General features: G+C 31.1%; 1 protein-coding gene across 1 annotated transcript; it reads left to right on the forward strand.

The window, feature by feature from the left end:
* The first annotated feature begins 581 nt into the window (after positions 1–581).
* Positions 582–3776, forward strand: LOC107923277 (probably inactive receptor-like protein kinase At2g46850). Its single transcript, XM_016853487.2, has 3 exons — positions 582–2057; positions 2218–2304; positions 2498–3776. The coding sequence occupies exons 1-3, from the start codon at positions 1289–1291 to the stop codon at positions 3562–3564; spliced, it is 1923 nt and encodes a 640-aa protein (XP_016708976.2). The 5' UTR covers positions 582–1288; the 3' UTR covers positions 3565–3776.
* Positions 3777–12461: the final 8685 nt, after the last annotated feature.

Consider the following 12461-nt stretch of genomic DNA (forward strand, 5'->3'; position numbering starts at 1 on the left):
AAAATGAAAAGTTTTAATTTAAACTAAATTAATTTATTTTTTTATAATTTTAATTTTATTTATTTTTTATTTAATTTTATTTAAAAGTATCACTTCTTATAAAATGATTGAGTAGAATGTCTTTTTTTTGATGACTAAGACAATTTGTATAATTTAAGTATCACTTGAGGCAACTGAATATATAATTTATGTAACATTTGTGATAAAAAAAATTTAAATACTAATTTAAGAAAAAAAATATAATTTAAATATCAAATTATGATTTAAGCCTTATTTTAAATAATGTTAATTTGTATCAATTATATAAGTAAATTTAAAAAATTATTATTATAACATTTGAATTGTTAAATAAATTCACCTATTTTAATTATGTTGAACAATTCAGAATTTTAAAAATTAGAAAAGAGAAATTAAAATCACATTAATATTAGCAAAAAGGACAAAAATAGCAATCATTATTATAAAAAAAAACTTTATATATGGTGTGAGAATTGAGAGTTGAGAGATAGCGTAGGGGCCCACAAAGCTGACTTGTTGATGGTAAACATTCTTTAATGTCATAATCTTTTGCCACGCAACCGAGTTGAGATTAGCAGATCAACTCAACTCCAACTACTCATTTCGAGGCCGCAGCACCATCTCCCACAATTATCTATCACCTCAGTTCACCACCCCCCTTTGGACTTTAGATGCCCAACATCCTTTAATTACACAACTCTCCCAATGGGAAAGCGAGTAACATCATTTCTCACCCCCAAAGTGCGTATACTCCGGAGTTTGGAAATCTTTCTTTGGCATTTAGATCTGACATTCCGTAATTCTCAAACCAAATTTTGCATTGCATAGTTGTTTTGACATTATCAAAGCTTCAAAAACCCATGCAAATTGTGTTTAAGGCAAACAAGGCGGTGAAAAATCATGTACTTTATTGAAAGCGATGAGATTGTTTAAGCCTGTTTTAATTCAATCGAAATAGTCCCCCACACTCACACTGTCCCATGATTGTGAGGTTCGAATTTGTAGCCCATTCCACAGACCAATCTTCTTCACTTCCCCAACTTCCATGCTTCATATTAACCCCCTTCATCTCACCATGTGCCTATTTTTGGTTCTACTCTTTTCATGGCTGAATATGCTTGACCCATCTTTGGGGAAAGATGGGTATGTTTTGTGTAGTTAATGTTTTTAGTATTTCTGAGAGGAAGCCATGAATGTGATTCCTTTAAAAAAAAAGACCTCTTCAGTCTCCAAATATTCTCTCTGAAGCAAGTAAAGTCAACAGGAGGCAATGTTACCTCTACTTTTAGTTTGGTTTACTCTCGTATCTCTTAATCAACCAGCCATCTGTTTGGAACATCGTCAGCAACTGCAACCAGTTTTGCTTCCAAATGGGTGCGATGACAAATGCGGCAGGTTGCACATACCATTTCCATTTCATCTGAACACTTCATGTGCCTCTGTTTCCAATGCTTTCCATCTTTCTTGCTTGAATTCAACCACCCTTTACCTCCACATCGGCATTCAAAGCTACCGAGTCCTTGACTTCTTCTCTGATGGTATACTCGTAGACTTTCCTGGAACTGGAAGCTCCACTTGTCGTCAATACAACGGCTTGAATTTCTTCAATTTTGCGGGAAACGACTACTTGGGAATATCTGATGATAATGTGATAGGTCTATATGATTGTGAAGACTCGTCACTTTGTAAAGCAGATTGTGAGACGAACGAGTTGCCTGATTGTGATGGAAACAGGGGTGGAGCCCTGGCATGCTGTTATCCACTTTCTGATCATAGCAATTGGCATTCAGGGGATGGGTTTTCGAGTTTTGCCAAGTTTGGATGTAGGGGGGTTTCGTCGTGGATAGTTCCGAGGGGAACCAACAGTGGGAAGCGGGGGATTAAGTTGGAGTGGGCAATTCCTAGAAATAAATCTCAAGGACTTTGTGCCAGCAATGCAGTTATGGTGAGTGCTACAACAGTTGAAGCAGGGGTCAGGTGCTCCTGTCAGGATGGGCTTGTCGGTGATGGATTTGCAAATGGACTCGGATGCTTCAAGTGTGAGTAATCTATTATTTATTTATTGATTATCATCTTTATTAAGCAAGTAACATTGATAATATTCTCATCTTGGCTGATTAAATTAGGCTGATTTGTAACTAAAATGATATTACTTAACTATTTATCAATTATTCCTTTTTTGGTATCCGTCTTTGACAGCCTGCATCAAGGAGGGGCAAGAAGCATATGGTGGGGAATGTGACAACAGCCCAAAACGTACTCAAAAGAAACTTGTAATTGTGGCTGGTATGTTATCAGGAGATATCATTACCGTTATAAATCTTCTCTATCTATGATGATTTCGAAGCCAAATCACATCATACAATAGGCATGAATGTATGTATATTTGTGTGTGTATGTGGTCATTTTAGTTTCTTTGGTGAATGGAATTCAACTACTTGTTGCGAGAATTAATATCTTTATCATTTTTGACATTCAGGTGTTCTTGCTCCAGTTTTCATCCTTGCCTCCTTATTATTGTTCCTTTGCATATTGAAACGACCTGTTAAATCAAGTGCATTTGATATAGACCAGGCTCGTTATCATAGTACCATTTCATTTCGGAAAGCTTGTAGGACTAGATTATTCAGTTACAGAGAGCTAGACGAAGCAACCAGAGGATTTGACGATGGTCAGAAGCTCGTAGATGGAACAAATGGCACAATTCATGCTGGAGTCCTTGGAGATGGTTCACATATAGCTGTGCAGAAGGTGCAGTGCGAGAATGAAAGAGACCTAATTCATGTCCTATCCAGAATTGAGCTTCTATCAGCTGTTTTACATAGGAATTTAGCCCGACTCCTCGGGTGTTGCATTGAATCTGGTTACACCTTGATGGTGGGCTATGAATATCCTGCAAATGGCACCTTGGAGGAACATCTGCATAACAACAGTGGACAAGAATTTGGCCTTGACTGGTATAAGAGGCTAAGCATAGCTGCTGAAACTGCAAGCATCTTAGCATACTTGCAATGTGAAATTTCTCCACCTATCTTTCACCATGGCCTCAAATCATCCGGATACATATTTCTTGACGTGGATTTCTCAGTTAAGGTCGCAGGGTTTGCACTGCTTTGCTCTAGCTCCACCACTGGCCCCCATGTGCAGAAAAACGATGTGTACGACTTCGGACTGCTTTTATTAGAGATAATTTCAGGCTCCAAACATTCAGACATGCCTTCACTAGCCTTGCAAAAGATTAAAAGTGGGAAGCTTGAAGAAATAGTGGATCCATCTCTTTACTACCACGAGCAGCCTATATTTCGAAGAGAGCAAATAGAGATAGTTGCAGACATAGCAACCAGGTGCTTGTTGTTCGGTGGAGATGGCAAAATTGGAATGGTTGATGTTGCAAAGGAGCTGTTTCACCTTGCAAAAGAAAGCACCGATGCAGGAAGTAAAAAGGGAAGTGCATTGGAAGAAACATTTTCAAATTCAAGCCTGCTTCAGATGATATCCATGTCTCCTGACTCTGTACATGTGCCTCGAATTGCAGGACCTGTTTGATAAAATCAGCTTGTTCGTCACGTAATGGCTGCAAATATGCTAAATTAAGTTACCTGCATTCCTGTCTATACAAATTGTGGATTTGGGAACTTGTTTTGTTGATTTACAGCTGCTGCTACATAATATGTCAGTAACATGGTTATGCTTGTATTTTCAAAATCATGAAATGGAAATTTCTGAAACATGTATCAGTAACTAAGATTTAAAACTTATACTTTCTCATCGCAATTTCCCCACTTTTTTTTTTCTTTTGTTCTCGTTACAACTTAGTTTTTTTTTTTTTTTGACAACCTTAGTCGAGGTTTTGATTTATTTGAATGTTCTGTGGAACAACAGTTGAAACCAATGAGTGGGTACAAAAGTACTTTTCTAGTTAACTTGCCAATTGGCTTAGATTTTATGTTCTGTGGAACAACAGTTGACTTTTCTAGTAATTTTTTTATTTTTTTGAAATAATTAAAGTATTTATATAACCCTTCTAATACATTAGTTTTGTTTTAAGATTTTAGTCATTTAATAATTTCTCAATTGAATTATTATCCAATTAATTTCTAATTAAATAATAATATAAATATAAATTTTAAAAAAAATAATGTATTAACTCTTTTTTAAAGAAAAATTACATATTCCTCAAAACACTATTCACTTTTCTAAAAGAATTTCCATTTAAAAAAAGAAAAGAAAAGGAAACCACCCATTTATTATATATTTTTCATCTATAAGGTGCACATTTATATTTTTCACCCAAAAAATAACCATTTATTTTAAAAAATACTTCTTTATATTTCTTTCAAAATATAACTATGTTTTTAAAAATAATTTTTCATCCAGAATTATGAGTTCTAATACAGTAATAGATATTTTATGTTGTGGAATAAAACTGGTGTCTTAAAGAGGGAGGGAAAACGAAAACGAAAACGAAAACAGAGGTATGGGGCTTGTCTGGGCTTAAAATTTGATTGGGTCAGAAACGTCATCTTGCACTGATCGGTAAGCCGCCCAGCCTAGGGGTCAGGAAAACTGGCTGTACGTCCGAATGACCATGGGCCTAGACCCTCCTCACTGTTTGGGTCAACTTCAAAAGTAATAGCCATTTAGGTTATAGGTAATAATAGTAGGGGTAATGATTTATTTAACATTCTAGCTTTATAAAAAAATTATTTTAATTTTTCATTTAATTTTTTATTTTTTATTATCTTTAAATTTGTATTTTTTTATCAAATTATCTCTTAAATGGATGAAAAATTAACGTATTTTAATTTTGTTAATGTGGCATACACATGAATTGTCGCATAGATGACACATCAATATTTAATTATTTTTTGAAAATTTTAAAAATATTTTTTTTATATTTTTATACTTTTTAAATAATTTTTAAAAAGCTTTAAATAATTAATTAAACACTGATGTACCATGCATATGGCAACTCATGTGTATGCCGCAACAGCAAAATTAACAAGCATTAACTTATTTATCTATTTTGGGGTGTTTGACAAAAAAATATAAATTAAAAATTTAAAAAATTTAAAAAATTAAATAAAGAATTTAAAATAATTTTTTTATAAAGTTATAGGTCTAACTCATAATGCCTTAGTAGTATAAGTTTTAGTATAGTGAGCATAATTGTGGTTAGCGAGTAAGCATATATTTTCAGGCAAATGATGAGTGTGAGGTTAGAACAGACAAGAGAAAATCAAAGATCCCACATGGACTGTATATATTTGTTTGTATAGTTGAGAGCTTGTCGTGACAGGAAAAGATTAAAAAAAAAATGTGGACGTGAGAGCAACTTATATATGCAAGTACCAAGCATGCTGCATGTAGGTCGAAAATAAGAAACGAGAGTAAATTTTGGTCTTAAACTGAGACCATAGGATTGTGATGTTAAAAATAAGTCTTAGGCTTAGTTTTGATGAGCGATTAGGTGCGGTGCGTTTAGCTTACTTTTTGTTTCACGCTACAGTATTGTTATAATATCTAATCTCATCGCCACCGCTATTTTTACACTACACACCGCCCATCCAAATTTACCCTTAGTTCTTTCTTGTTATATAATACCCGTCCTCCGAATCTGAAACCAAAGCCACGTGAAATAAAGTGCACGAATACCCACCAACACCATAGTTTTTCAAACTGCATCTCCGCCACCCTTTCCTTCACATTCTACTAAACATCATTAATAAAAAATAAAATTGACAGTGATTAACTAGTTATTGTGGTAAAAATCTTTTTCTATATTTTTATCCAGATTAATTGTTGAAGTTTCATCATCACTATAATTATATGGGCTTTTTACCTTGTCCCAATAAAAAATTCTACAAGCTGACTTACATCACACAATGGGTCTTTAAAATGTAGTAAAATAGTAACATAATAAAATAAATATATTTGGCAACTTAATTCATTTATTGAATTTTTTTTAAAATTTATTCTATGAATGAAATCATACAATTTAAAAAAAAAGAGACGAAAAAACATTTGTTATAGGTGGTGAAGAACAAACTCCATTAATACAATAAAGGTTGAAGCCTCAGCATTAATAAAACATTATGACACATTGACAGTTATCTCTGTTATAACTCAAGTACAATAAATCATCTTAATTATACATGTAATAAGATATATTGATGGCATATTATATACATGTAAATAGTTTTGATTAATGCTAGTGTGATTTGAGTTTTTGACAAGGATATAAACCGTAAAAAATAAATTGATGGAAAGACAATTTAAAAAAAAAATTGATGCATATTTGGGTATATATAAAAATTTTTAAGTTTTTATTTAAGTCGTAAAAATTACATATCCTCGGACTCTAAAACCAAAGTCACATGAGAAATGTGTATTATTCCAAATTAAGACCCACCAAGACCTAGTTTTTCAAACTGCCAGTCCATCACGCTTCCTTCACAAAATGATCGCAATAATTATAAATATACGTGTGATGTGAGGTTTTGACAGGGATATATAAACTATGAATATGATTGATGAAATTAAAGACCCAATATTGAAAGATTCAAAGTAATTGTCTTTTCAAAACAAGTGGTTTAGATAAAAGGGTGGAAGTTAATGGAGCAGGGAGTCTTATGGTTGGGGGCATCAATTTATGCGTAATGCATCTATTCTGAGTTGTTTTTTTTTTTTTCATGGAGAGACAATTAATCAACAAAAGACAGAATATGATCTATTCTGGACTGTAATAAATACCAAGAGAAAAAAAAATCTCGGTTAATCAAAGATCACTTGCTACATAACAAACTCCATATCCATCCATTCAGCTCTGGAAGAAACTTCAATTAAGTGACATCTAATCGCTTCCAGTAAACCAAAAAGCTCGACCGAATTTATGGTTGCATGCACCTTGCACGATATATATATGAATTATGTTGACAGCTCGATTGATTTGAATACAAAAAGGTTCATGAAAAGGGATAAACTTTATGTAGTTTTTGCACCCGAAAACATGAATAAACGAAAAGAGAGCTTTAGCTACCTAATGGACTAAAGGGGTGTCTAATGTTTAAAAAAAAAAGGGGGACCAAACTCAGTCAGGCATTTTACTATATATATATATGCTGCTAAACTGTAGTATAAGCAAGTAGGTACCAGGGTATTCTTTCAAGTTCCTTGACATAAAGGTCCATTGTTTTAGACACTTGTATTTGCAATACCACTAAATGATTAATCTCTCAAACTAGACAGCATAGCCTATATGGAATTCATTTGTATGTGTATATAGCAATCTTATCTAGCTTGCTTTACTTTACTTTTTCTGGTATGGGGCATGCCAGTTGTCGTTTCCCTAGTTTTAATTTCCTAGGGGGGATCTAAGTTTTATCAGTTAGAGTAATTAACAAGATCCATTAATTATATCAGCACTATTTTTTTTCAATATTTTTATCACACAAATTATAGCTAGATCCTTAACATTTAATTATAACCAAAGAAAAGAAATCCCCACATTATGGCAGTGAATCAGGGGGAGAGTGTGAGTTGTTGAACTAAAAGAAGTAACAAGAAAATGATGGTCTCTGGACAAGGTAAGGTTACACACATCTCTGAAGATGATAGAGAGATAAGGGGGACAAAAGGCCAGCAAAAGAATTATGATTTATGAAACAAAAAAAACTATATAGCGAACTGGATCGGGGACTGAGGAGGGAAGAAGAGAGAGCCGAGAAGTGGTGGGGGTAACCCTAAGTAAGAGTGTGGTCCTCACCCTATGATATATATATATACACACACACATGCATGCATGCATGCATACATTCATATAGATAACCTGTTGTGTCTGAAACCACACAGTTGCAACTCTAAATACAATTTTAATTACCAGACAGTAATTAATAAAGAAATAAATTGGTACTACTACCACTAACATATTAATTTATTACCTGTAAAGAAAGCAGTATGTGCAAAAGCAAAACGATATACAAAATGGTGGAGGACTGTGAGGAGCTTTCATCTGATCTGAATACAAGATGAAAGAGATAAAAAAAGAGGTCCCCCAATATAGGGTTTTGGAAATAGGTTGCTTTAGCTTTTACAAACAAAGGCACGGGCCTTATCAGTTTTTGATGTTAACTTATGAGATTTCCTCGTAAATTCCTCGGTAAACGTAACTTACGGACCTGTTTGCTTAATTATAGCCATAATATTCATATGTGTTGGACTAAGAAGAGTAGCTGTGAGATGAGCCCTTTTTTTTTTTTTTCTTAAGCACCATCAATGCACTCCACTCTTTTATACATTGTACACCCAACTATTGAGTGTAAAGTAAGTTGAGCTTCCTCCATTTGTTTGCCTCTTACAGTTTCCTTCGTTCATTTTTAACCAGTTACCCTTCAGATAGGAAATTCTTGTGTAAATCCCTTGTATATTTGATTTTTTTTATCCTAATCATGTTCATGATATTATATATTTATATAAATTTCAATACATTTTTTCGGTAATACAATACATGATGTTCGTATGTTGTTTTTATTACTTTTACATACCGTTTTATGTACTATATATTAATTTATATAATTCTTATATACCACGATCTTGTTCAAAACACTCCACCAAATAAACCACTTGAACAAAACAACACTTACCTAACTAAATCTCTTATATGTTTGTCATTTAGATCATAGCTATATCATAATTTTACCATCGGCTCTACAAAATAGGATCAACTCACGTCTCATCACATTTTAATAAAATATTCATAACATATTGGCAACATTCTATGGTCTTGTTACCAACCTTACAAAGTAAGACACCGAGCCAAATGGGATCACATCAGCATTCATGTTTAGGATGCATATAATTGATCTCATAAGTTTACATATAGGATATTTGAAGGTGTGTTTGTTATGAGAACAAGTACATTGAATATGATCCGTTAGGAGAGTCAATTTGGTTTTTCACTCAAGTGTTTATGGATACTTGCTATTGTCTCATATGTTAATAATGTAAATAATGCTTTAAGAAGTATTTGGTTGGGTGGAAATTTTGAGGGATGGAAGGAGGAAGTAAAAAAATGAAAAGAAAGTAAATTTTGAGTGTACTTGATAAGTAAGAAAAGTGAGATAAAAGAAAATCATAAAAATGATTATTTTTTATCCTAATGCATAAAAATAATCTTTCCAAATTTGAATGACTAGAGGTGAGAGAATGCTAGAGAGATATATATTAGTTCAAGATTATGCATTTTTCGAATTTTTTTTTTCATTTTTATCTTTACCAAGCAATAGATGAATAAAAAATTACTTTCTCTTTCAATTTTTCTTTCTTATTAAACACACTTATAAAAAGAAAAATTATATTTTCCATATTCAATTTTTCATCTTTCTAATTTTCTTTCTACACTATCAAGCAAAGCGTTAGCTTTCAAGTCCCTTACTGAAAATCTTACCATAGTTGAATCATCCTTAGCATTTCCAACTTTTTGTCAATGGTAATAATAAGATGCATATAAGATAATGGAGCATCCTCCCTCTCTATGGTACTGCATTATATCGTGCAGCTTGAGCTACATCCACGTGCCATTTTGATTTCTGTTGAAGGAAATTAAAGATTAAAAGTTATGTATGGTTTGTGTTGATTCAGAAATGCATGTACATGGGTATTACTTATATCTTTGTGTATTTGTAATAATTCAATACCAGTAAAGAAATATGCTTATTAAGCATTAGATATGATATTGGGTTTACAATTGTGTTCCTAAAAACATCACAAATATTATTACTTATGTCTTTTAAATGTGTTCCTTGCACATATTCCTACCCTACAGCATCAAAACTAGCTGGTTGGAGTTATAAATTTACTAATATTATATCATAAACATCTGAACCTATTTCAAATATAATTTAGAAATAAATCATTAAATTTTCATTTCTGAAAATATATAAGTATAGTTACTTCTTATAATTTAAAAAAAAAAAAAACAAAGAGTAAATGATGGTTGTCCCGAATGGTCCAGAGTCCAGACAAGTGGGGCTACTGATTTTTGTGGACACTAATTGCAAGTGTGAAAATTAAATTTGGCATGCAATGCCAATTAAATTCCCAACCCAATAGCTGTGGCTTGCCCTGCCGTCTGCCGACTGCCCGGTCCGGCCGCTACAGCTTCTTACAGCTGCACCTTTTAAATTAACGAAACAAATGCATAGATTCTTCGTCTAAATTATTATTTTATTTTATTTTTCGAGTTATAAAATTAAATATTTTTATTTAAACCATTCTGCTTAAAATATGCCAAATTTTAATTATCATTCATATACTTTTTCTATGTTGGGAATGTAAATGACACACATCCTTAAAACTTGTTGTATATTGCAATAGATTAGAGTAGAGTAGTAGAGTAGAGTAGAGATAGCTAATTAAACTGTGTGTTTAATTACGGTATATATATATATATATTCTCAAAAGTAGGTTAATGAAAGCCATTAATTATTTGTTCTATAAATTCAAGAAAATACATATATTATGTGGTATTAGTGAAATTCAGATTTGGACCACGTTAATAATGAATAGCCACATCCACCTGCTGATGACTAATTATGTTTTGATGAAACCAAATTTCAGTGTAGGTTTTAAATATTATCAATTCACACCCAAGTCTTTGTCTAACCCAACCTTCTCTATATTTTGCGATTTCTTTTCTAATATTATTTTTTTCTGTCATTATTATTTTGGGTGAATAATTAAATACATTTTCTATCCCCCCAGCACCCCACACTTTTAAGCTCTTAGTTTAGATAAAAAAAACTTTTGTATGAGTTTTTTGAAAAATATTTTTATACAAAAATTTTACATTATTTTCACTATTCTAAAATAAAAAATATTTTTATATTATAAAAAATATAAATTAAATAACAATTAAAATTTAATTAAAATTTAAATAATCATAATTTTTAATTTATATTCTATAAACCATCCAAACACGTAGATAGAATAAATTTTTCAATTTTTCTCAACTCTACCAAAATGAATTTAAAAATTTAAAATAAAAAAAAAAGAACTTGAAAAATCAAAAATCAAATTGAACCGAATCGAATTATGATGATTGATTTAAAAATATATAAAAAAACTCGATTGAACCAGAATATTTAAATTAATTATTTATGAAATTATTTATACTTATTGATTTACTTAAAAAAGAAAACTCTTCTTGACTACCAAAATTACACATGACTAAAGGTGTATTTTGAAATTCAAATTTAAAAACTGTCTACCGAAGTCCCACTCCACTCTTTTCAAGTTCTAATAAGTGATTTACAAAAAAAATTGATCATTATAATCATTGATTCTTTCTTAGAAAAAAAATCAAATCATTAAAGTTTCATTTTATTGGTGTTTAATTTTGTTGTTGCTTTTCTAGATTTTTTTTTTTATCATTTTGGCTTAATATGTTATTTGATACTTAAGTTTAAATTTTTTTAATGATACATGTGTTGCTTTTTTTTAGATCTCGTATATTTATTTAATAAAAGTTCTATTTTTTAGTACCCAAAAGTAATGATGTTAAAATTTTAGTGTTTAATTTGAGCTCTAAGATTGATTTGATGAAATTAATTGTTAATATTATTAGGTTTGAATTCTTCATGACATTGTTAATAAAATAAATTTAATGTTAATTGTGAATTTATCAACTGCAATCTAATGAATGTGATTTAATTTGGGTTTTAGGGTTTATTTGATGAAGTTAATTGTTAATATTATTAGGTAATTATGATTTTTCATCAAATCAACTCTAAAACCTAAACTTAACACTAACAAGTTAACATTGTCACCTACAAGCATCAAAATGTATAACTTTTGTCAAATACAAATACCGCATTGGATCAAAAAATAATACAAGTACGACATTAAAAAAAGTGTCAAACTCAAGTACCAAATTATGTATTAAGCCATTCATTTTTATTAAAAAAAAACTAATGTAATATTTTATTTTATTTTTTGCTAAAAAGCTAATGAAAGTACAAAAAATAATAATTGATAAATTCAACAATTTAATTATTAAAATAAAAGTTGTGAAAGTAATAAGCCACTCCCTCTATTTTATTACATATAATTTATTTTATTTAAAAAAACACATAAAAACATGCAGTAATTACTAATTGTTTGAATCATAATTCATGTACATATTAACTAAAGTGATGATAAAATATGTTGATCAACTTTTGTTAAAAACTATCTTGAATCTTAAATATTGCCTTTTTTAACCAAAAAAATGTATGTACATATATATATTCAAGTTATGCTTGGGCTTATTGTAGTAAGCTTGTGGTTAGTTGTTATAATTTTGGAGGGTAGGACCATTTATCCCTCTCTATAGTTTGAGCTAATCTTATAATTGTCGAGATATTAATACTAGTATTCAGCCGAATGTAGTCACAATAATTAGCGAG

The sequence above is a fragment of the Gossypium hirsutum genome, chromosome A11 (assembly GCF_007990345.1).
Source record: "Gossypium hirsutum isolate 1008001.06 chromosome A11, Gossypium_hirsutum_v2.1, whole genome shotgun sequence".
In the NCBI taxonomy this organism is placed as follows: Eukaryota; Viridiplantae; Streptophyta; class Magnoliopsida; order Malvales; family Malvaceae; genus Gossypium; species Gossypium hirsutum.

Coding starts and splice junctions, on each gene's coding strand:
- LOC107923277 (XM_016853487.2), top strand. CDS start 1,289: ATGTTACCTCTACTTTTAGTTTGGTTTACTCTCGTATCTCTTAATCAA. Junction 2,058..2,217: donor TGGACTCGGATGCTTCAAGT/GTGAGTAATCTA, acceptor CGTCTTTGACAG/CCTGCATCAAGGAGGGGCAA. Junction 2,305..2,497: donor GAAACTTGTAATTGTGGCTG/GTATGTTATCAG, acceptor TTTGACATTCAG/GTGTTCTTGCTCCAGTTTTC.